The sequence below is a fragment of the Lissotriton vulgaris genome, chromosome 12, assembly GCF_964263255.1.
Source record: "Lissotriton vulgaris chromosome 12, aLisVul1.2, whole genome shotgun sequence".
Taxonomy (NCBI): Eukaryota; Metazoa; Chordata; class Amphibia; order Caudata; family Salamandridae; genus Lissotriton; species Lissotriton vulgaris.
Window position 1 is genome coordinate 3347362 of NC_141700.1, and position 26396 is coordinate 3373757.

The following is a 26396-nucleotide window of genomic DNA, read 5'->3' on the forward strand; positions in this document are numbered from 1 at the left end:
GGGGGAATTGCTGCAGCACTGATGGTGTTAATGCTGAAAAAGCAGAAGAAATTCTTATTATATCCTGAAAGCATAGAAAGCTCCCAGGCTGCATTGCAAACACGCAGTCTAAAAGACTGAAAAGCTAACCTGTAGCTGCATGCTACAAAAAACTGACACCGTGCCTTTAAGGCACTCATGACCCCCAGTATCCCATCATGCCTCAGGGGTGACAGTTGGGTCAGTTCTTTTCGGAGACTGAAAAACCATGGAAACAAATTAGGTTAACAATATCTCCAAATTAATAAAGAGCCTTTGCCCGGGGAGGCGGGAGGGTTGCTTATGATTTTGATGAGGATACCCCTGGAAGAGAACTAGGATTATAGGTAAGTAACTTATCCTTCTCTTCCAGGGGATCCTCATCAATAGTCATAAGCATTAGAATAGAATAGCGAGCCTCACCTCATCTCCCTGCGGGCAAAGGAGTAACAATACAGTAATAACATTACTAAGCCTAGAAAAACTAAGCTTGTACAGGCCGCAGGCTACCCAAGTAGATTCCTCAAAGAGGCTTGTCCTACTTGAGTATTAGTCCTGGAATCAGATTGTAGACAGTAATGCCTTGTAGAGGTGTGAACTGATCTCCAGGTTGCAGCCTTGCAAATCTCTGACATAGGGGCATCATCCAGGAAAGCTACTGTGGCCGCTTTCCCCCTAGTAGAGTGCGCTTTAGGTGACAAAAGTAAGGGCTTGCCTGCAAGCTGATAGGCGACAATCCATCTCGAGATGGATCTCGTGGCAGCTGGAAAGCCAGTTCTCAGTGGACCATAGTTGATAAACAATTGTTCCATCTTCCTACTCTCTTTGGTCTTTTCCAAATAAAATTTAAGGACTCTTGGAGATCTAAAGAGTGCAGCGACCGCTCAGCCGTTGTCGTAGGGTTTGGATAAAAAGAAGGAAGAGAAATAGACTGATTTATATGAAAATCAGAGACAACCTTAGGTAAAAAGGATGAATGTGCCCTTAAGACTACTCTGTTGTGATGGAAAACAGTGTAGGGTTCTTTTGTACACAGTGCTTGTATCTCACTTACTCTGCGCGCTGATGTAGTTGCAACTAGAAAAGCGGCCTTCCACGATAGGTGTTGCAAGGAAGCTCTGTGGATGGGTTCAAAGGGGGGGCCCATCAACTTAGACAACACTAGGTTTAATTCCCACGGAGGAGAAGGGTTTCTAACAGGGGGGTATACTTTCTTTAACCCCTGTAAGAAGTCCTTGACCACCTCCATCTGGAAGAAGGAGGGCTGAGTAGGAGAATTCCTATAAGCCGTAATGGCCGAGAGGTGCACCCTGATCGAAGCATATTTAAGACCAGATCTTGCTAGGTACAGCAGGTAAGGCAGAATCACATCCTCCTGTGCTGATGAGGGATCAAAGTAACGTTCTCTGCACCAAAGAAAAAACCTCTTTCACTTAAACGCATAAGACATTCTTGTGGAGGGTCGTTTCGCTTCCTTTAAAATATGCATACCATCAGGTGGCAAATTTAAATGTCCGTATTGTAGGACCTCAGGAGCCATGCTGTTAAGTGCAGTGAGGGAAGGTTGGGATGAAGAATCCTCCCCCTCATCTTGGTCAGCAGGTCCGGCCTGCAAGGTAGTCTCCTGGGTGGAAGCACAGACAGATGTAGAAGGTCCGGGTACCACCACTGCCGAGGCCAGTCTGGGGCTACCCGGATCATGGTCATGCTGGATCTGAGGAGTTTGGACCCACCTTCGGAATCCGGGGCAGAGGAGGAAATGCATAAGCAAATGTCCCTGACCAGTCCATGAAAAGGGCATTCCCCCTTGTCCCTGGACGGTGGATTCTGGACCCGAAGGCGTGGCAAATTGAGTTTTCGTCGTCCGCGAACAGATCTATTGCTGGACGACCCCAGCGATGGAAGAGGTCTGCCACCACCTCGTCGTGCAGCACCCAGTTTGGCTGATCTTTGAAGTGCCTGCTGAGTGCGTCGGCCTTGATATTTAGCTCTCCTGGGAGATGCACCGCTACTACTGTGTGGTTCCGGGCGAGCAGCCAGTGCCAGATGGCTTGTGCCTCCAGAGAGAGAGGACGTGACAGAGTTCCACCCTGCTTGTTCAGGTAGAACATGGTCGTCGTGTTTTCCGTTTGGATCAGGACTGAGTGTGATTTGAGTGCAGGAAGGAAGGACTTCAGAGCCAGATGGACTGCTCGAAGCTCCAGCATGTTGATATGGTAAGTCTGTTCTTTTGCTGACCACCTTCCTTGAATCTGCAGATAACCCATGTGTGCTCCCCAGCCTTGGAGAGACGCGTCTGTGACTATAGACCTTGTCGGGAGAGGTTGGTGAAAAGGCACTCCCACCAGAAGGTTGCGAGGGTGAGTCCACCATTTGATGGAGGTCTTCGTCACCTGGGAAAGATTGATCCGGTCTTCCCAGAGCCCTGTCGACTGATCCCATTGATCCTCCAGAGCCTGCTGCAAAGGTCGCATCCTCAGCCTGGCATGAGGAAGCAGGAAGATGCAGGATGCCATGGAACCCAGCAGAGACGCTACTTAACGCGCTGTTGGATTCTGGGACTGTAGTAGCACTCTGCACTTCTGCTGCATAGAAAATAGTTTGAAAGGCAGGACCCTGTACTGGTAGTGTTTGCTGCCCACCAGAAACTTTAAGAACTTCTGATGTCGCATGGCAATTGGAATGTGGAAGTAGGCATCTTGCAAGTCCATCGAACTCATCCAATCTCCTACTTGCAGATGTGGACATATTTGGTGAAGAGCAAGCATGCAGAACTTCTCCTTGACTATGTTCTTGTTCAGAACACGAAGATCCAGGATGGGCCGGAACTTGATTTCCTGATCCTTTTTGGGGACAAGAAAGTATCTGGAGTAGACTCCTTTTCCCCTTTGTGAGGGAGGCACCGCTTCTATAACTCGTTTTTGGAGAAGAGCCTTCACCTCTTTTCGGAGCAGATCGAGTTGGTGCGGACGAGATTTCTTTGGGGGAATGTCCTGTTGGAAACGAAGAGCATCGAATATGCTACTTACAAGTATGCATCTGTTTTTGGCATGTAGGGCTGCTGACATTCATATCTATGCATAGATCGCCGCCTAGTTTTGGGTCCGGATGATTGCACATTGTCCACTTTTGCAATGCAAAATACCCGCACTTCGATGTCCACCCGGTGTGCAACAAGTGCCTTTCCCCGGATCACAACGAAGCCACCTGTATGGCCTGTGCCCGGTTCAGGTGGAAGAAAACTCTTCGGATTCGACGTGCGGCTCGATTGGAGTCGCAGAGATCAGCGCCTGTTCCAGAAAACATCTTCTGGACCGAAGACGAAGAGGTTGTTGATCTGGAGGATCAGGAATACTACTCAGATCCGGCTTCGGCCCATGACTCAGAGTATGACGCAGAAGACGAAGAGGTGCTAGAAGAAGACGGACACGTCGAAGAGGTAGGAGACGACGCAGAGGCCCTTGGGGCCGTAGAAGATAGCTCAGGCGAGGAGCTAGGCCTAACCGGCTATATGGGGGCCGACTATGACGCACTCAATAAGGCTCAGGTCGAGGGATCGCCACAAGGCCTTACCCGAGATCTACAGACTCGTTCTACAGCCCCGCATAAAGGTCCGGCATCTAACATTGATAAAGAGCCGTCGGTATCAAAACCGACATCATCTCTGTCAAAACCAAAACCGAAAGTGCAACTAACTCTGGTCGGCTCCAAGGCCTCAAACCCCTCTGAGCCGAAGAAACAGAAAATGGCCGTCGACAAACTCAAGAAGGTCGTCGAACCGAAGGTTGGGGTACCGAAGACCAAGGTCAAGGCTGTCGAATCACCTAGGCCGACACCGAAGGGAGTCGACACACACAAAAGGTTCGAACCGAAAGAAGGGGCGGATCCACGGTCGAGGCCTGCGGACAAAACGAAGACTGGCTCCAAGGACCCTGTCGAGTCGACGCAGCTGAGTCCATTCATAGCCAAATAAGGGTTGGAGTCACTCCAACGCATCAAAGATAAGGCTACGGCGGTCGGCCCGAAGAAGGCCCCAACACCAAAGCTGGTCGGAAACATTCAGACCGCGTCGACACCGATCAAATTCGGTTTGCCACCCACAGTGCGTCCGAAGATGTTCGAACCAAAAAGAGGTATCTGAGCCATTAAAAGAGTGTCAACGGAAGTGGAGGCTACTGAAGAGCCTGAAGAACAGAAGTCGAGGCAATTCATCGACTCGGAAACTGGGAACTGTCCATATATAAAAGGAAAATCATACCAGAAACACCCATGGAGTCATAAGATTCCCTTGAAAAAGAAAAGGGATTCAACAACGTCACCAGCTCTTGTGGAACCCCTCCATTCCTATGGACAAGAACCTCAGAATATTTCACCCACATACTCAGATGTGGATGCAGTGGATGACGAAAATGAAGATGAGACTTATCATGTGGACACTGATCCCAAGGATCAAAACCAACCATGGGCAGACCCGGCTGACCCAAGGGATCCGCAGACTGCCCCTGACACACATGTATACAGTGTGAAAACATCTCCTACTGAGGACACTACTGCCTTTAACGCCCTTATTGAAAGAGAGGCAAGTAACCAGGACGTCGAGCTACAGGCTGACCCTGTGGATGAAGACTTTCTAGTCGACACCTTTTCCACTTCAGAAAGAACAGTCAAAACCCTGCCCATGCTAAAAGGGGTCCTTAAGCATGCTGGTGACATTTTTAAGGAAACCACTAGGGCCAGGGTGTTAAACCCAAGGATTGAAAAAAAATATAGACCGGCAACTGTGGACCCTACTTATATAAGAGGACAGTTGCCATTGGCCTCATTAGTTGTTTCTAATGCACGTAAGAGAGCAAACTCCCAGACTACAGGTGATGCTCCTCCTCCTACCAAAGAGTCGAAAGTACTGGAAACTTCAGGAAAGAGGGTGGCAGCGCAGGCAGCTAACATCTGGCGCATTGCCAACACTCAGGTACTCTTAGCAAGATATGACAGGTCCCATTATGATACCCTTGAGACACTGTTGCAACACCTACCAGATCAGTACAAGAAGGGTGCAGAACTACTGATCCAGGAAGGAAAGCTTATAACCAATGCTTCCATCAAGTGAGCGCTAGGCGCGGCTGACACTGCAGCCAGGGCCATTAACACTAGCGTTATGTTGAGGAGACATGCCTGGTTGAGAATCTCGGGATTCAAACCAGAAATACAAACTTCTATCCTCAATCAGCCAGTTAACCCGGACTACTTATTTGGCCCTGAGGTTGACACCACCCTTGAAAAGATAAAAAAAGACACAGAGACTGCAAAGTCTATGAGGGCTCTGCAGTCACAGCAGTTTCTGGGTGGTTCCTTTCGTCGCTCCAATACTAGGGGACCTTCAAGAGGCCAATCCACACAAACACAGTACAATAAAGGAGGTACACAATCCACCTACAATAAGAACAACCGGGCTGGATATCGTGGAAACAACATCAAGGGTAGAGCAAGAGGAAACAAAAGTTCCAGATCCTCTGCCCATAACAAACAGTGACGCCCCGTCACTGCCCCCCGACCATATAACACCTGTCGGGGGAAGACTACAACAGTTCCTGCCAGTCTGGAAGTCCATCACCACAGACAGGTGGGTGAGAGACATTGTCCAGTAAGGGTATTGTCTGGAATTAACATCCACTCCACCCAACATACCACCAAGACACCGTCCTATGTCAGCAGAGCACTTACACTTATTGCAGCAGGAGGTCATCAGCATGCTGCAAAAAGGAGCCATAGAGCTCGTGCCTGTAGAAGACCAAGGCTCAGGAGTGTATTCTCTGTACTTTTTAATACCCAAAAAGGACGGGTCTCTCAGACATCTATACTGGACCTCAGGCCTCTAAACAGTTACATTCTGTCAGAGCATTTTCATATGCTCACCTTACAGCAGGTTCTGCCGTTACTCAGTCAGGGAGACTTCTTCCACACACTGGATCTAAAGGATGCGTATTTCCATATACCCATACACCCATCACACAGACAGTATCTCAGGTTCACTATTCAAAATCAACATTATCAGTTCAAAGTCCTCCCTTTCGGAGTAACAACGGCACCCAGGGTGTTTACGAAGTGTCTGGCGACAGTAGCAGCACACCTAAGGAGAACCCACATACATGTCTACCCTTATCTGAACGACTGGCTTATTCAAGCAAAGACGGCCCAGCAGTGTGCCAGCCACATGTCCCACTCCATTCATCTTTTTCACAGTCTGGGATTTCCGCTGAATTATCCAAAGTCACATCTTTAACCAGCCCACGTGCAACAGTACCTGGGCGCGACAATAGACACTCTGGCAGCCAAAGCTCAGCCAAATTCAGCGAGGATAAACAGCATGCAATTGCTGATACAAAAATTCAGACCTCAACACTCACTTCCAGCTAGAGTGTTCATGCAGTTGATAGGCATGATGGCCTCCTGCATCTTCATAGTCCTGCACGCGAGACTACATACGCGTCCGCTTCAGGAGTGCTTGGCACGTCAGTGGAATCAGGCTCAAGGACAGTTAAAAGACCTAGTGTTGGTGAGCGGTCGGGCATTCAACTCTCTGCATTGGTGGAACCCACAAAACCTTTGCAAGGGCCGACCGTTCCAAGAGCCTGTGCCACAGATTATACTGACGATGGACGCGTCTCTCCAGGGATGGGGAGCTCATGTACTCCACTACACAGTGCAGGGACTATGGACAGCACAGCAAAAGAAGATGCACATCAACCTTCTGGAATTGATGGCAATCTTCATGGCGATGAAAGCTTTAAATTACACTTGTGCAACAAGGTCGTGTTGATCCGGACGGACAACATGACTGCCATGTACTACATACAGAAGCAGGGAGGTATACACTCTCCACAGTTGTCTCATCTGGCTCAGAGCATGTGGAAGTGGGCCATTCAAAGGAACATCTTCCTCATGGCGGAACACCTCCCGGGCAAAGACAACCAGATGGCGGATCTGCTCAGCAGACACAGCCACCAGGTGCACGAGTGGGAGATACATCCATCAGTACTCCAACCGTACTTCTAGCAGTGGGGTCATCCAGAGATAGACCTATTCGTCACAAGGGAAAACGCAAAATGCCAAAGCTTCGCTGTCAGGTTCCCACATCCGCAGTCTCAGGGCAATGCGATGTGGATGAACTGGTCAGGCAGGCTTGCGTACGCTTTTCCCCCAGCGCCTCTAATACCGCTGGTGGCACGCAAGCTGAGGCAACACTCTATGACACTCATCCTGGTTGCTCCAACGTGGGCACGCCAACCATGGTACACCACGCTAGTAGAACTTTCCGTGGTACCGCATCAAAGACTGCGGCTAACACCCAGACTGTTAACACAGAGCCATGGCGAAATTCAGCACCCAGATCCGCAACAGCTCAACCTGGCGATCTGGCTCCTGAAGTCTTAGAATTTGGCTACCTCAACTTGCCACCAGAATGCATGAACATCATCAAGGAGGCAAGGAGGCCCACAACCAGAGCATGTTATGCGGCTAAATGGAAGCGGTTTGTCATATATTGTAGCAATAATGACATTGACCCACTGGATGCATCTATTTAAAACATTATCTGTTATTTGTTACACTTATACAGATTCAATCTGGCGTACAGTTCCATTCGTATACATTTATCTGCAATAGCGGCTTATCTTCAAAACAGGCAGCACCTCTCACTATTCAGAGTGCCTGCCATTTAAGCTTTCCTGGAGGAACTCAAAAAGCCTAAGGTGATTTCGCAGTTCCACATGAACCAAACCATAGAACTGCCTGTTTTCTATCCTAATCCAGAAAATGTCGCAGAGAAATCTCTACACACATTAGACGTCAAACGAGCTCTAATGTACTATATAGACAGAACTAAGGATTTCAGGAAAACAAAACAACTGTTTGTTGCCTTTTCTCCGCAGCACAAAGGCAACCCCATTTCCAAAGCAGGAATAGCCAATGGATAGTTAAGTGTATACAAATTTGCTACGCAAAGGCTAAACGCACACTAACCATTCCTCCAAGAGCACACTCCCCACGTAAGTTAGGAGCATCCATGGCTTTCCTGGGGAATATTCCTTTAGCAGAGATATGCAAGGCAGCCACATGGTCCGCTACACATACATTTACGAAACACTACTGTGTAGATGTGCATTCAAGACAGCAGGCAGCTGTAGGACAGGCTGTTCTCAAAACTCTTTTTCAGACTGCTGCAGCTGGCACGGGCAGCCGCCGCTAATAAGAGGGACTGCTATATAATCTATGCACAGATATGAATTTAGCAGCCCACATGCCTCGAACCGAATAGGCTATATATCGCCCACCCTTCGGCGCCTGTAGCAGCTGTAGCATTCAGAATTACTATGGAGCATGGACATCACTCACTGTATTACACTCCATCTCTGCCACAATGGCCAAAAACAATCTGAGGATGGAGAGGATGCCCATGCGCACTGTAGTCCAGGGGAGGAGCCACCTATCTTGTGATACTTCGAAGACTATTCCAGGACACCAATGTGCAATCATCCGGACCCAACACTAGGCGGCGATCTATGCACAGATATGAATTCAGTAGCCCACATGCCTCGAACATCCATTGCGCAGTGTATTCAGCACCCACCGATCGTTCGTGATGCTGTCCCACTCTGCCAGATGTTGTGAAACACTTCCTCCCACTGGAGTGGACAACAGCGCCAGAGGAAGCCAGTGCTCATTGTTTTCCTCCTCTCGTCGAGGTAGAGGACTGCTGGTGACCTCCTCTGCCTCGGCTGGCTTTACCACCCCGAAACTGGGTCTTGCCCTGGGTCTTGTTTTGGGACCACTGAGGGGTTTGAACCCTCTGTTGAGCCCCTCTGCCTTTGTTGGTCTTGTAACTACGTTTAAACTCTTTCTTTTTTTCTAAGCCGACTGCCGACTGCCTTGACGGTGTCGAGCTCGGCTTTCATCCGACTCATCTCATCGTCCGTGTGCTGGCCAAAGAGAGATCATCCGGTAAACGGGAGGTTCACAATGCGCTGTTGCGCATCGGGCTTGAGGCCTGTCAGGCGCAGCCACGATGAACGTCTGGCACATATCCCATGGGCATATGTATGTCCCGCCAGTATTGCTCCATCTGCAGCAGTGTTAATTATCTGGTTAGCCACCAGACTTCCTTCCGTCAGGGTCTCCTCGAAGTCTTGTTGGTCCTCCTTAGGCAATTTTGATTTAAAACGCTCCATTGAGTCCCATAAGGCTCTATCGTACCTGCCTAAAAGCGCAGCCGCGCTAGAAACCTTCAGCGTTGAAGCGGCAGAACTGCAGACCTTGCGGCCCCACGAGTCTTGCAACTTGCTGTTCTTATCAGGAGGAGTTGAGGAGGAGGGAGAGACTGAGTGTGTTTTTTGTGCTACCGCCATGACTACTGAGTCGGCGGGCAGGTCCGCTTTCACAAAGATCGGGTCAGAGGGTGCGGCCTTATACTTCTTTTGGATGCGAGCCAGCACTGCTTTTACCGATGCTGGAGCCAGGAACACATCATTGACAGGATCCATGATCCCTGGGACCAACGGTAGCACTGGACGAGACCCCCACTTTTGGTGAAGAGTCTCAAAGATCACGGTCGTGGAGACCTGTGGCACAGACAGCTCGATGTTTAATTTCAGTGCACCCCTATGTAGGACATCATGATAGGTGTTGATTTCGTCCACCGGGGAAACCCTAGAGACAGGGCTATCAACCAAAGTGTGGGAGTAATCCCATATGGAAGAGCGGGTAGAGAAGGTAGGAGAGGTAGCTGGTGTTCGAGCTCTCCTTTCGCGAGATCTTCTGGCGGGTACCTCCCTTCTAGGGGAACGAGAGCGCCTCCTCTAGTGAGACCTCCCTGAGCGTTCTTCTCGTGCAGGAGAACGAGGTGCAGCTAGCCTCACAGGCGATCTTTCTCTGTGCCTGGGAGGGCTGCGACTGTCCACTTCCTCGACCAGTCTTTGCAAAGGAGATCTGCGTACTGGGCTGACATATTCCTGCAGCCGTCTTGTAGCCCCTGAGTCTCGCCAACTGTGCAGAGGCATATTCCATCTAGGAGACAACTGCACACCATCAGTGGGAGGTCTGCGGGCAGGACTTCTAGATCTGGCGCAGGACTTCTGGATCTGCGGGCAGGACTTCTGGATCTTGACGGGGATCTGGAAGAGCCAGAAGAGTGACGGGAGGCTGATTCAGTCACTAGGATCACTGAACCATCCCTGGATCTCGTAGCAGAGTGTCCCGACGTCAACCTAGCTCGTTCATGGTGTCTCGAAGTCGACCTGGACCGTCCATGGTGCCTCGACGTCGAATGCTCTGAAGGCACATGCCTCGACTCCGAGCGATGATGACCTTTCGACGCCGACCGGCGCTGCCCCGCCTTCGACGGAGTCCTTTCCTTCAAAGCCGACACTCTCTGTGGCGCCGGTGGATTAGGCAATCGCGAAGTCGTATGCCTCGACGACCAACGGCGCGAGGAATGATGGTCTCTCGACGTCGAGCGGTGTTGTGTGGCCGACGACTGAGCTTCCTTTCGATGCCGAATGTCTACGTGACGTCGGCGGAGGGGTATTGCTCGCCCTCGACGCCGAACGCCAACGAGACGTCGACGAAGATCTCCTCCTAGACGCCGATCGACGCCTTGTTGTCGACGGCGGAGGACTTGGGGCTCTCTACGTCGGTCGCTTAGCCTGTGACGACAGAGGTGAGCCTGCTCTCGACGCCGAACGTTGTGACGACGACGAAGGCGGAGGCTCCTTACCCCTCGACGCCGAACGTCGCCTGGTTGACGTCAGCGGAGGAGTCACATTTCTCGATGCCGGTTGTCTGGATGATGACGGCGGAGGTGTAACGCCCCTCGACGCCCATCGTCGCCTGGTTGACTACAGCGGAGGGGTCTTATCTCTCGACGCCGATCGCCGCCGAGTTGACGATGGCGGAGGGTCTGGACAATTGACGACGACATACCTGATTTTCTTGACGGCGTGCGTTGTTTTTTTGAAGAATGACCCACTGGTTGCTCCTTTCTCAGCGCCCGAGCCCGACACTGAAGCTGCAGGACGAGAAGACTCGCCCTTTGAAGGTTCTCTGGACCTCTTGGAGCTCTTCTTGGCTGGGGACCTCCCTCTAGAAGACCTATGGGCTAGGCCAAGGACTCTAATTCTCTCCCTGTCTTTTAAAGTTCTTGTTGACAGGGACTCACAGTGAGGGCACGTCCTTGGGTCATGGTCTTCAGGTAGGCAAAGGATGCATACCTCATGGCTGTCCGTCTTTGCCTTCGTCTTGCCACAAGAAGGGCCTTTGTCAAAAAGGGAAGGCATATCAAGATGAAAATGACAACCAACAAGAGAAAACCTACTTGACTAGTTGAAAAACGTCGAAGTAAGGTTAAAAATGTAAAAAACTGAGAATTTTCTGTGCAACCAGGATCCTTACTGAAGGAGCCGGAAAGAACAACTGACCCAACTGTCACCCCTGAGGCATGATTGGATTATATAGATATATATATTACAGTGTTTCCGGGGTCCCACGCATGGGCGGGAATATTCTAATGCTTATGACTATTGATGAGGATCCCCTGGAAGAGAACTTGGGAGGTCCATCAAACACATCCTATCTCCCTTCCTGAGATTCGAATATATTTGGTGAAGTGCCAACATGCGGAACTTTTCTTTTTTGATGTGCAGGTTGAGCGTTCTCAAGTCCAGAATGGGCCTGAATTCTGCCTTTTGTCCCTTTTTTCTTACCAAGAAATATCGGGAGTACACTCCCTTCCCCCTCTGAGCAATCAGAACCCTCTCTATGGCTGATTTTGCGAGAAGTATCGCTACTTCTTTTTTCAAAAGAATGAGCTGATGACTTAAGGTTGGCCTTGGGGGGACGAGTGGAGACAGGTGTTTGAAACAAAGACAGTACCCATTCCGAAGTGTAGTCAACATCCATCTGTCCTGAGTAATGCTTTCCCACTCTGACATATGATGCGCAATGCTTCCCCCCACTGGAGTGGTCAACAGCGTTGGGGGAAGGAAGACCTCATTGCTTCGGCTGGGAAAGAAATTATACTCCTGGTACGTAAAAAATTGCGACGTTAAATCTGGGCAGTCCGGGATAATCGAGCCCCATAAAGCGATATTTTCTTTTTCTCTTTTATTCTTATTTTATTAAAAAACCAGAGGCGCCAGGGTCGTGTCCTTGCGGTGTGTACTTATGTTGCACTATTCAGGCGCAAAGGACTGCTTGCTTCTCTGGTATAATGGAACCCTTTTGATTCAAAGGCCAGGGGCGCTTGCATCATATCTCTACGATATAGAGGGATTATTGCCTTGGTGTTGCACAGATGGTCTGCCTGTTCCTCTGGTTGCATGGAATATGGAATATGATGCAAGCACCCCATGCCTTTTAATCAAAAGGGTTCCATTATACCAGAGAAGCATGAAGTCCTTTGCGCCTGAGTAGTGCAACATAAGTACACACCGCAAGGACACGACCCTGGCGCCTCTGGTTTTTTAATAAAATAAGAATAAAAGAGAAAGAAAATATCGCTTTATGGGGCTCGATTATCCCGGACTGCCCAGATTTAACGTCGCTATTTTTTACGTACCAGGAGTATAATTTCTTTCTAGCCTGATTTAATCATGCAAATTTAAAGTGGATATTCAAAGCCGGTATCTTCCTACATCGCATTCTGACATGAAAATAACTTCTCAACGCGCAAAAATGGATTCTTAAGGGTGATTACATTGACCCCTATACTACAACAGATACCAAGAGTAGTCTTGACAAAGGTGGACAATATAGTGGAAAACCACCGAAACGCATCGACGCACAACGTAGTATAATTCTTGACTCGGACATTTATGTTGACATACTGTATTATGGTGTACACAACTTAGGTGTCAGAAATAGAGTTTGAATATACACCCAGTATAGCACAAGTTGTATGTCTTACTGTTTTCTGTCTTAGTGTCTCAATATTGCTGGTCAACATTGAATGTCAATTTATTTTAATTGTTTACCTCTTGTTTTAATTTGTTGTTGAGTGGTTCCATCTCTGTCCACTCTTTTAATGTTTTGTATTATCAATAAATTGTAGAATTCTTTTTATACGTGTATCTTGTTATGATTTTAATTGTCTAGCCCAGTCAATTTAGTTCGGTTCAAGGGAATCTCTCCTTTTTGTCGGTTGGTTAACCCTATTTCCCTTGACTGCTGTTAAGGGGTACCTCTCATCTTTACCTCCAGCCAAGCAAATGTGACAAGTTAACAAGATCTAAAGGCATTTTTATTGCTCATTTACTCTTGTTATATGGCCCTTAGCGTCATTGTCGACAAAGCTAAGTTAACATGAGCTTTGCTGCCACGATGCTGCTTTTGCGCATGTCACTACAGGACTATTTTTTGCAAAGACTCTGTTTATGCCTTTCACATGAGAACTGCCTGCTTACTACCCACCAATTACACTTGATGGTTTTATAGTTTGCAAAATGTATACCTATTCAAAGAATTAGAAAACACTATTAATGAAAACAATCAATGTGGACGTGGAGTCACAAGTGGTAAGCCAATTCATCAGAGAATATCACAATGCATGGGTGTAAAAAGGAGATAAACACCACATCAAAGCAATGGGAGAACAACGATTTTGTATGCACATTGCTTACAAACTTTGGGAGTGAGACAGAGCAGAATGTGCAAAGTGAAGAGCTAAAAATGCACCTAGTGAGAAATCAATGTTGCCGGACATTAGAAGTGAGTCTGCCAAGGATGCGTAGCTTGATCTATTGCACGGAATACGCCACACACCTTTAAAAGTTGCAGGCTAAAGCTAGGCATCAGTGCTCAAAAGGGAAAAATCATGTTTATGGTCACAAGTCTGTATGGCTTACGCTAGACTTACAAAATGAGGTAATACCATAGTACAAAATAAATTGACTATATACTTACTGATGGCCTGCCCGGTTGTAGTCATCCACATACCTAGAACAAAGCAGAAACCATTCTGTAAATTAAAGATCACCTCATCAATTCCACATGATCTCTTATCAAAATACCTTTGCTTGTCTGAGGGGTTGCTCATTTAGCTTTTCAATTTCATGGTTCTTTAAATAACACAATACGTATTACCCAACTAAGTGACACTACATCATACTCACTACTTGTCATCACATATGCAGTTCACAGTTACAATAATAAGCAGCAGTCACCGCAGCTTAGGGTGTCAGAAGTAAATGTTTATTTTACTGAAATATGTTTCAACCTGGTCTTTAATCATATTCTTAAGACAACTGGGCACTAAAATAGCATTGTGCGAACCACGACCTTAAAAAAAGTGGGGACTTGACCTGTAATCCATTAAGAAAGAAAGATACACCCATATTTAAGTAGGTTATCCAGCAGAGGCATACATAACAACAAGCAGTACACAAGTCTGTAATCGATAAGGTGGATCTATGAAATTGGAAGATTCATAAATTTTTTAATCAACAAGTAAATGGTAAACAATGCACATAGAGCTTACATATTTTTACGGCCCCAAAGCTGTGGCATTGAGTGGGGAATACGGATCGAAGATGGGGAATCTCAAAGTACCAAATGACTAGACCCCCAAATAAACACATATATCATACATTCATATATATATATATATACATATATATATACATATACATATATATATATAAATGTGATCAAGGGTCGAGGAAGACCCGAAACGCGTCATGGCTATGGTGCGGGGGCGCTTTTGCACTAAATAAAATTTGCACCTGAAATTCCTGGGTCCGCTGTCGTCCTTCTGCATGTCGTAAGGCTGACTTCCTGAGTAATATATATATATATATATATATATATATATATATATATATATATATATATACAGAACTCCTCCAAACAAATGAAGAATAGAGGCCACAGCAGGGGAAAACAGTGGAGGAACCTTTATTCAGCAGCAGTACACCCTTAGCGAATGCATTTCGGCGTCTGTGTCGCCTTCTTCAGCGCCGGGGGTAAGTAACAGGATGTCCATCTGGGGATAAATGCCCTGCCCCATCCTGTTAAATAGTGCACAAGTCCGCCCCCAAGATCAGTAGTTCAAGCATACACTTCCTGTTGGTAACCTGTTGTCTGGTTACTACAAGTCCCAGAATGCCTTTGGATGTGGGCCAGTGTTGCGGGGGGTTGTGCCTGATGACTTTAGCCCCCGAGTCGAGTGTAGGTGCCGAACATCGCCGCCTCCTCAGCTCCCCACCCGCAGCCACCCCCTTGCCACGGGTCAAATTGTGGCGGGGGCAGGGTCAGAAGTCCAACTAGCCCAGCGTGTTCTCGATCAGAACAACAACGCCTTCTTCTCTTCCCAGGCAAGGAGGCGGGCTTCAGTCATTCCGTTACCACGGATTAAAACAAAGTTCCACCAAAGCAGAGACCAGTAGTTGCTGAAGCCAACTTTGAGCTGCGGGGGCCTCCAAAGTGCGACTCTGGAACTCGCGCTGGTAAATGAACAGAACTCCTCCAAACAAATGAAGAATAGAGGCCACAGCAGGGGAAAACAGTGGAGGCACCTTTATTCAGCAGCAGTACACCCTTAGCGAATATATATATATATATACACACACATACAAACACATACGCATATATATTCACACACACACTACCAGTTATAGATAGAACCAAAGTTCCCATAGAAAACGCTTTTTTTGTTTTGCCAAGAACTTTGGCCCGGCTCGACGAATCTCCACAACCTTTTCACAAAACATCTCCTTTTTGGTTCAGCTGCTGTGTGGAAAGTTTCGAGGTGATCAGTTAAGGGGGGAGAGAAAAATGGGGGTCCCAAAACACGTTTTACACATGTTTTGTCTATGGGGATTTTTCGTTTTTTGAACACAACTACAGCCTGAATAGCTGAACAGATTTACACCAAATTTCACAGAAAGCTAGATTGGTGACCAAGAAAGCATTCTTTTTGAGATTTGATGAAAATCCATTCAGTAGTTAGATATTGAAGTTTAAAAAAATAGATATCTAGGGGCGCAAGTCCTTGCAGTGGACTCGCAGCTCCTACTAAAATTTGATTGGCTTCCGACACTTCACCCAGGAAGTGCTGCCAGCCATCTTGAGACTCTCCTTGAAGAGGAGTTGCACAGAAAATAAAGGGGAGGGGCAGGGTAGGAATCCCCTGAACCCCCCACCCCTCTTTCCCCCAAGATATTGGGGGATCCAAAGGGATTAAAACTTTTTTTTAAATTGAATTTTGCAAAATGCGGCACACTCGCACCCTGGGAACCTCCCCAGGGCAAACATATGGTAAACTGTTTTTTGGGGGGGTGGCGGAGATACAGCCCTGATGCTGTGGTAATACATTTGCAGTCTTCTGGCTTAATATCAGCGTTTCCTTTGACCTGAATTATTTGCAGGCCTCACAGGTTTGTTATTATTAGGAGGCAGGTAGGAATTACACACTATGTGGAAATTTGTAGGTAGAAATTTAGAAAGGCAGGAAGGAGAACAATTAAAAAGAGTCCATTCCATCACCTTTTGGTCGTTTTATTATAAAAAAAACGTGTAAGAGAATTTCTGCCCCGGAGGCCCTGAATGGTAATGGAATCAGGTCACCCAGACAAAATCTGTGTTAAAAAAGTTAAAGCTTACATCGGGATTGAATCTGGATCAAAAACGATACAGACGGTATTAGAACAGGATCCTAATGACTGTCAACAGGAGCAGAAGAGCCCAAAACCGAACCAGATGGCGGAAAAAACAAACAATGTAGTCAATCACCAAGGGCACTGAAAGCAAGAGGAGTCACCACTAACAAGTGAATGGGAAGACTTCATCGAAGAACAACTTGCACACTTCCAAGTCAATCACTACATGGCAGACTTGTGCTAAGCAGGTGTATTCACAGCCACACATGACACTAAACAAATATATACACACACACAGATATACACCCGAGATTAGCCACATACAGACAGTTAACCGGCATGGGAGAGGTGTACTTCCTACCTGGGGAATCCCTTTCGGGTGAGATTAGTTAAAAGTGGTAGGGCTGATAACATATATAGAGAAGAAATCTACATAGTCGACGGGGAAAATGACATTATCGTCGAGGGAAATGACATCGTCGTCGACGAACCCCGAGGTAAAGGCTGTATCTAAAGCTTTATCGCAGTCGACAATTCCACCGTCGACACCAGGGTCGACGATGTAGGCGTTGACGACCACCATAGCTACAATCACATCATCGACGACTGCACCGACCACGGGACCATCAACGACGACGCCGTTGACTACGTCGACGACGATGATGATGACTACGATGACAGCGGCGACGACGAGGGAAAAACCCCCCAGAAAAGCAGGGTTTTTTTGCCTGGAAAAGAACAATCAAACCAGAAATTACAACTCTAAGTAAGGTGTCTCCATTAGTTCCTTCTCACCTTCTGGAGGAGGAGGATTCGGAGGACGAAGATGATGATGGTCCTTTTGGATATGCGAGTAGCCCATCTCAATTACGGGTGAAATACCAAGAGGAGAACTCACAGGATGAGTATGAAGAATGTCAGGATAGTCCCAAGCAACAATATCACCAGGAACATCACGAGGAGATGACAAGTGTGCCATCTTCTTTATTGAAGGATCTACAATTCATGTTAGAAGATTATAGAAGATATCCTGCAACTCAGACCTCTAAAAAAAATCCCTGAGGTTATGCCTCGACCACGCTCTGTAACAGGTACACCAGTGCATAGGGGGGAGATCGTACCAGAGCCTCTTCCCAGATCTCCACCACCAAGATCTCAGCAGGATCCAGATACTACAGATGCTGACCATGAAGGAGAGATTACGGACCCTAGTAGAGAGTGGGACGATTATCTCATGCCGTCACCTTCGTCTCCTACACTGAAACCTGTGGATTCTGCACCAGAGGACATTGGTGGATTTCATAACCTAATGGAAAAAGCCACTAAGAGATTCACACTTAGCATACCGGAGGATAAAGCTGAATGTTTCTTATATGACTTCAAGGAACCCTATTTAAGATCTGTTCGGTCTTTGCAGATTGCAAGTCATATTTGGGAGGAAGGACTAAAGGTCATGGAAACACCAGGTACAGTGACTCCAGTGCTCGCCAGACTGGACAAAAAATATAAAGCGCCTGTAGATGCTCCTGCTTGTCTTTTGGGTCATCCAAAACCAGACTCAGTTATAACACAAGCAGTGAAACAAAAATCGAGAAATCCGTCCGCTCCGATTACAGCACCCTCAGACAGGGAAGGTAGGAGACTGGACAACGCAGGAAAGAGGTTTTCCTCTGTCGGCTCAACTGGTAAAGGCTACAAATGCCCTGGCCATTCTGGGAAGATACAACAGGCAAATGTGGTGTGACCTTTCGCCATATATTGACCGTGTGCCAGTTGCGGAGAGACAAGAGGCCAGGAAAATTCTACAGGAAGGGGAGAGGACTTCGGCAGAAGTCATAGATTGCGCTATGGATATAGCGACTATGGCATGCAGGTCTCTGGGAGGAGCAGCAGTACTGCGCAGACAAGGATGGTTAAGAGCGACGGCATTTAGACCGGAGGTCTAGAATGAGATCTTGGACCTTCCCTTTAACCGTGAAGATTTATTTGGGAAGCATGTAGATGACACTACAGAGTATCAAAAATGATACTGATACTGCTAAAGGATTAGGAACTCAACAATACAGAAAGGTTCCTTTTCGACGCTCTAGGGTAAGAGCCAATCGTCTTACAGAGGAGAATATCAGCAGGGGAAATATTCCTCTTACTCCACCTCATCTCAACCCTACCGTCAGCAATTTACACAACGACAATCAGGAGGTTATACCAAGTCCACTCCAAGAGGTAAAGGAGGTCGTCAGGGGAAAGACAACCCCCGACGGCGATGACAGCCTTCAAGTTCCGGCTATACGGGCTCTACTGAGATCACATGTTCTCCTGGGTGGAAAGATTGCTCATGATTTTCAAAATTGGCAGCAAATAACTAAGGACCAATGGGTCCTCAACATTATTTAATTCGGCCACACTCTAGAATTCCTTCAGACGCTCCCTCGTACGCCGCCCAATGCATCAGAAGATCAATCATTTGCATCAAATCCGAAAGGAGATTTGGACAATGATCCGAAAGGGAGCAATAGAACCGGTACCGAACTCCCAAAGGGAAAGGGGGTGTTACTCCCGATTTTTTTCTAGTAAAGAAAAACATCCTCCAATGGAGTCCTATTCTGGATCTCAGGTCCCTAAACACCTATATCAAAAAGCAGTCTTTCAGGATGGTTTCTCTTCAGGACATCCTACTACTATTAAACCCGGGAGATCATATGACCTTATTAGACCTACAGGATGCGTACTTTCACGTCCCCATCCATCCTTCACACAGGCAGTACCTTCGGTTCATGGTAGCCGGGGAACATTACCAATTCAAGGTGCTGCCTTTCGGTCTGAAATCAGCTCCAAGAGTGTTCACAAAATGCCTAGCTGCAGTGGCGACTGTTTTAAGGAAACAAAAACACCAAGCATTTCCTTACTTTGACGACTGGCTAGTCAAAGCACCATCAGCAGCGCTGGCCTGAGCGTCAACAAAGGCTTGCATAGACTTGTTTGCCAAACTGGGTCTGACTCTACACAAGGAAAAATCATCCCTTCAACCAACTAAACAGATCACCTTTTTAGGAGCAATACTACATACAGAGAAAAGCAAGGCATTTCCCTCCAAAGAAAGACAGCTGAAAATGATGTCTCTCTTCCAAGACTATTAAAAGAAAGTATCTTTCAGTTCGCAAGTACAAGTCATTACTGGGAACAATGTCATCTTGCATTCCCCTCATGCCTCACTGCAGGTTATGAATGCGACCGCTGCAAGAGCTGCTGGATCTACAGTGGCGTCAAGCGGAGGGATCCTTCGAGGATGTAGTCCACGTAACATCGGTCATGGTTCAGGCAGCAACATGGTGGACACAAGAACGGAATGTCTCACAGGGTCTTTCATTCCTTACAACACCAGCTCCATTGGTAGTGACTACAGATGCGTCCCTAGAAGGATGGGGAGCATTTCTTCAAGACCTTCAAGTCAGCGGTTCTTGGAAGTTACACGAGCAGCAGTTACACATAAACTTGCTGGGACTCAGGGCAGTCCGTTACACACTACTAACTTTCCTTCCAAGGATAAGAGGGTCGTCAGTGTTGATAAGAACGGACAACACGACTACGATGCACTACTTAAACAAACAAGGACAAACAAGATATCTCTCCCTTTCTCAAGAAGCCCAGGACATATGGGAATGGGCGCTACAGCAAGGGATATCCATGACCGCAGAACATCTCCCATGGGATCAAAACATCAAGGCGGATACTCTCAGCAGTCTCAAGTCATCCTGCCACGTGTGGGAGTTGGACCAAGGGGTCCTGAACAACATTTTTCGAAGATGGGGAAAACCAACAGTGGACCTCTTCGCAACAGGGAAGAACAAGAAATTCCGGTTCTTCGCAAGCTGGCTTCTCCAGAAGGGGTCTTGGGGGAATGCGTTTTCGATGGCATGGTCAGGCGTCTTTGCCTACCCTTTTCCTCCGATACCCCTCCTGCCGCGAGTGCTTGTGAAGGTCAAGAAAGAACCGTGCAGACTGATCCTGATAGACCCATGGTGGTTCTGACAACACTGGTTCATGGAGCCTCTGCTGCTATCGGAGGTCCATCCGATTCGCCTCCAACCAATTCCATCGCTTCTAACAATGTCCCAGGGACAAGTGCTCCATCCGGACCTGAAATCCTTACGAATAGCAGCTTTTCTCCTGAGCACTGTGAGTTTCAGCATCTAAATATCTCAGAAGAATGTAAAAACATCCTATCAAAGGCTACAGCGGATAGTACAAACAAAACCTACAGAATGAAGTGGAAGAGATTCTGTCTCTGGTGCCAAAAAAGTAAAATTCATCCTTTGACTTCAGCACCTCATGAAATTATCCCATACATCTTACATTTAGCCAAGTCTGGTTTGGCTCATGCATCTATAAAGGTGCATTTAGCCGCAATATCCCGCTACAGAAGGTCTGCCTCTGGTCCATCCTTATGGTCTACAAGGTTCATCAAGCAATTTATGAAGGGATTGTTCAGAGTTTTTCCTCCAATAAAGCCTCCATCACCACTTTGGCATCTGAATATAGTCCTGTCACAATTAATGAAGCCGCCTTTCGAACCTATACATAGGGCAGATCTTAAATTCCTATCATGGAAATTAGCGCTTTCCATCACTCTAACTTCAGCGAGACGAGTAGGGAAGCTACAGGCTCTCACAATTCAAGACCCTTTTTTACAATTTAAAGAGGACAGGATGATTCTGAGGAATAATCCAAAATGTATTCCTAAAGTACCAACTGAATTTCATTTGAATGAGCCATTGGTTTTAAAACGCTTCTTTCCTCAACCAACAACAACGGCGGAAAGAGTTTTGCATTCACTGGACGTCCAACGATGTCTCAAATTCTATTTACAGAAGAGTAAGAGCTTTCGCAAGTCTTCACAACTTTTCGTTGCTTTCAGCGCACCCAGAAAAGGTTTCCCTTCATCAAAACGTGGGATTGCCAGGTGGATTTCCAGTGCGATTGTCTACTGTCACCAAGCTGCTGGAAAACCTCTGAACGCACTAGTTCATGCTCATTCAATGAGAGCAGTGTCCACATCCACTGCATTATTTGCAGGAGTGTCGATCCAGGATATATGCAGGGCAGCAACTTGGACCTCTGCGCACATCTTCACCAGGCACTACTGCTTGGAAGCAGCTGCAGAGACAGATGTGGCGATGGGAGAAGCGGTATTGAGAAACATCATCCAATAACAGTGAGTCCTCTTTACATCCCTCCGTCCGTTTCTCTTGTTTACAAAGGCACATTTTTCTTTTACTATGTAAAGTGTTATTCATGCTGCATTACATGATCATGGAACAAAGAGGAAAAATGCGTTTTGTTATATCACTGCTCGCTATTCTGATTCAGGCATGTGAATCTATGAAAGCTCCAATACTGGAGTAAGAAAACAAGTTACTTACCTGTAACTGTAGTTCTCCAGTATTGGAAGCTTTCATAGATTCACATACCTGAATCATTCCCAATCGTCGAGACGGGAGTCTCCGGTACATAAAAAAGCAATGGTTAGCAGTATAGCTAACTGAAAAAAGGCCTAGGCCCATTTCCCTTTTGCAACCCATAACCTTTGTTATGTAAAAAAGGACCAAACTTTTCCCTTAGCCAATCAGAGCCACTCACCCTCTAGAACCCTCCTGAGAGAACCTTTTGCCCCTCAGATTTTCGGGCACTTGTGCTATAATATTTTTCGTGCCAAATCTGAGGTGAGCCTCTCAGGGGAGGAGGGTGAGAGTTTGTGAATCTATGAAAGCTTCCAATACTGGAGAACTACAGTTCCAGGTAAGCAACTTGTTTTCTTACTCCATTATTGGAGCTTTCATAGATTCACATACCTGAATCAGAATAGCGATCAGTAACTTATAGCACATTTTGTTTTTGTCACCTTCCTTTCACCAATATGCAACCCATGATTCTTGCACATAGTAGTAACCGTAGCAATATATACATAGCCATAGTGTTCCTCCAAGACATATCCAATATCAATCAACAATAAAATGTGCTTTTCTTACCAAACAAAGGAAGGAGGGATGAGAAAGAGGTTCACCGTTATTGGAAAAGGTTCCACAGTACTGCTTGTCCCACTGCTACATCGCTTCTCGCATGAGCATCTAGGCAGTAATGCCTGGTGAAGGTATGCATACTCCTCCAGGTGGCTGCTCTTCAAATGTCCTGAATGGAGATGCCTGAATGAGGTTGATACCGCTCTTATGGAAAGCGCACGAACACGTGCTTTCAATGGCTTTCCCGCTGCTTGATGACAGAACTGAATGGCACTTGAGATCCATCGTGCGATTCCCCGTTTTGATAACGGGAACCCCTTCCTGGGGGCACTAAAACCAAAAAACAATTGTGTAGATTTTCTAAAAGGTCTTGTCCTTTGCAAATAAAACTTTAGCAACACCTGGACATCTGGAGTGTGGAGAGTCCTTTCCGCCGCCGTCAATGGTTGAGGAAAGATTCTTTTTAGGATTAAGGGTTCATTTAAATGGAAGTCTATTGGTACTTTTGGGATGAATCTTGGATTCCTTCTGAGGACTAATCTGTCTTCTCTGAATTGGAGAAAAGGCTCTTGCGTCGTAAGGGCTTGTATTTCTCCCACTCTTCCTGCTGATGTTAGCGCTATTAATAGAGCCACCTTCCAGGATAGGAATTTCAGATAAGCTTTGTGTATTGGTTCAAATGGTGATTGTATCAGTTGTGATAAGACCATGTTTAGTTGCCATAAAGGTGGTGGAGGCCTGATGGGTGGGTAAACTCGAAACAACCCCTTCATGAATTGTTTCACAATTCTTTCCGACCACAGAGAAGGACATGTTGAGTTTCTCCTGTATCTTGAAATCTCCGCTAAATGCAATTTAATAGAGGCATGGGCTAATCCAGATTTCGCCAGTCTCAGTAAATATGGGATGATCCGATGCGCCTCTGCCCGCAGAGGATGCAAGTCATTCTCCTGGCACCAGAAGCAGAATCTTTTCCATTTCATCCTGTATGTCCTATCAGTGCTTTCTGCTCTTGTATCTGCAGGATTTCTCTGCATTCTGCTGGAATTTTCAAGTGATGAAATTCTCCGTAGTCAGGAGCCAGGCCACTAATTGCAATGATGTCGGGTCTGGATGCCGCACTTGTCCCTTCTCCATAGTCAGTAGTGCCGGAATTGGCCGAAAACGTATTGGCTCGGTCTCTGATAAAAGGAGCCGCTCTGTGAAACAATCCTTCCTGGGCCACCAAAGGGCTATCAGTATTATCCTGCACGGTTCTTTCTTCATTTTCGTGAGTACTCGAGGCAAGAGGGGAATCGGCGGAAAGGCGCAGGCAAAGATGCCTAACCATGCCATCGAAAACGCATTCCCCCATGATGAAGTAGTGGGCTCACTGGTTAGAGGCGGCAGACCCGAGAGCAGAGGACGGCCCGGGACCAGGGTTCGATTCCCGGCGCGGCAGGTTTCTGGACCAGGGTCAGCGGACTCGATAATTCTCTCGCCTCGGTGCCCACTCTGATCAGCGATCACACTCGGCAACTCTGGGCATTAGCTTGCCTCATCTTCACTAACGGCCCCAACAGACCGCCGGGGATGCCTGGTCTCACCCTGGAGATACCCATTAAGGGACCATCTCTCAGGGAAGCCAGGAAGGGTTTCGCAGCGGTCGAAGCGCCTTGGGACCCTACGGGTAAGTAGTGCGCTATATAAATGCCTATACATTTACATACATGATCCCTTTTGGTGACGCCAGCTTGCAAAGAATCAGCATTTCTTGTTCCGGGCTGTGGCAAACAGATACACCATTGGTATTCCCCATTTGGCAAAGATGGTCATCAGCGTGCCCTGATCTAGCTCCCACTCGTGACAGGTCGTTTTCTGCCTGCTGAGGGTGTCCTCTGTTATATTTTGATCCCCTGGAAGATGTATGGCCTTCAGAGTCACTCTGTGATCTATCGCCCATTTCCATATTTTCTGAGCTTCTCTTGATAGAGAGAGCTCTTGTGCCTCTCTGTTTGTTTATGTAGTGCATTGCAGTTGTGTTGTCTGTCTGCACTAACACTGATCTCCCTTCTATTCTTGGCAGGAAGGCCAACAATGCCAATCTTATTGTCCTTAATTCCAATAGGTTTATGTGAAGGTGTTGTTCCTGTTTGTTCCATCGGCCGCTGACCTGTAACTCCTGTAAGACTGCTCCCCATCCTTCGAGAGAGGCATCCGTGGTAACTACCAATGGAGCTGGTTCGATCAGATAGGAGAGACCCACCAAAATGTTGTTCCTGCGAGTCCACCACCTTGCTGCCTGCAACATTGAATTCGTGATTTTTATCTTGTCCGAGAAGGATCCCTTTGCTTGGCACTACTGAAGGTCTAGCTCTTCTTGTAATGGCCGCATCCGTAAGCGACATAGTGGAATGAGTGGTATGCATGAGGACATTGTCCCCAGAAGCGATTTGTATTTTCGGACTGAAAGAGACTTTCTTTTGCTGAATTCCTTGGCTAGAGAAACAAGTCCCAATTGTCTCTCTATGGATAGGAATGCCTTGTTTAGTGATGTATCCAGGATTGCACCTAGAAATGTGATCGTTCTGGATGGCTGTAGAGATGATGTTAAAGGCAAAATGAAAACCTTATGAATAGCATGCAATCCGCACTATGTTCAATGCAACATATATCCTGTACCGTTGCCGGACCTCAGGGTTGCCGGCTGAAGAGCTGTGTTATTGAACTTCTTATACGTATCTCCTAAATGCAGTGTCCGGCCTCTGTGGTTGTAGGTCTACTCCTGTAATTTTTGTGAATGATATAATAAAGGTTTTCAAAAAAAAAAAAAAAAAAAGAAACGGGAATAAAATCCTCGTCTTTTTTGGGAGTTCGGCACCGGTTCTATTGCTCCCTTTCGGAGCATTGCCCGAATCTCCCAACGCATCTGAGATAGGTGTTTTGCTTCTTGATATGTAGGTGGCGTGAGAGGAGGAAAGTGGAGGAATTCCAATGTATGTCCGAATTGTATTATGTGGAGGACCCATTTGTCCGATGTTATCTTCTGCCACTTTGGTAAATAATAAGTCACTCTTCCACCCAGGGGAACATTTGACAAGATAGGAGGGGAAGGACCTGCAATCTGTAGGTTGTCATTGTCTTTTATTATTATCTTTTCCAGAACGAGCTCCTCAACCTCTGGGAGTGGACTTAGAGTAGCCCCCAGAATGTTTCTGTCCATACTGCTGCAGATAGGGCTGCGAAGAAGAAGAGGAGGATGAGTATCGTCCCTGCTGGTAGCCACCTCTATACGAGGGTTGTCCTCTTCCACAGGCACCTCGAAAAAGTACCATTCAGTACTGTAACGCACCCAAGAATTTCGCTGTATCCGTGTCTTTTTTAATACTTTGTAGGGTCTCATCCACCAGGCGCCCAAAAAGATCCTCCCCTTCAAAGGGAAGGTCCAGAATTTTATTTTGGACCTCTGGCCTAAAGGAAGTGGCCCTCATCCAACCTTGGTGCCTCAAAACTGCTGCTCCTCTGAGGGAACGAATGGCCGTGGTAGCTATGTCCATAGCGCAATCAATAACTTCAGCAAAGTTCTCTCCCCTTCCTGCAGAACTTTCTTCGTCTCCTGCTTAGTCTTCCGGGAGGAGGTCAATATAGGGTGCTATATCGCACATCTGCCTTTCATATCTGCCCAGGATGGCAAGGGCATTAGCAGCTCTGACATTAAGGAGAATCATTTACCTGCGTT

At 47.0% G+C, this 26396-nt stretch overlaps 1 protein-coding gene across 11 annotated transcripts in view; it reads right to left on the reverse strand.

The window, feature by feature from the left end:
• Window positions 1-26396, reverse strand: part of DAZAP1 (DAZ associated protein 1) — a 700578-nt gene that overhangs the window by 248091 nt on the left and 426091 nt on the right. For all 11 annotated transcript variants that reach the window (XM_086946666.1, XM_086946663.1, XM_086946664.1 and 8 more), the window contains one exon: window positions 13969-14001. In XM_086946666.1, the coding sequence (XP_086802792.1) occupies window positions 13969-14001 (33 nt within the window). The remainder of the gene's footprint in view (window positions 1-13968; window positions 14002-26396) is intronic.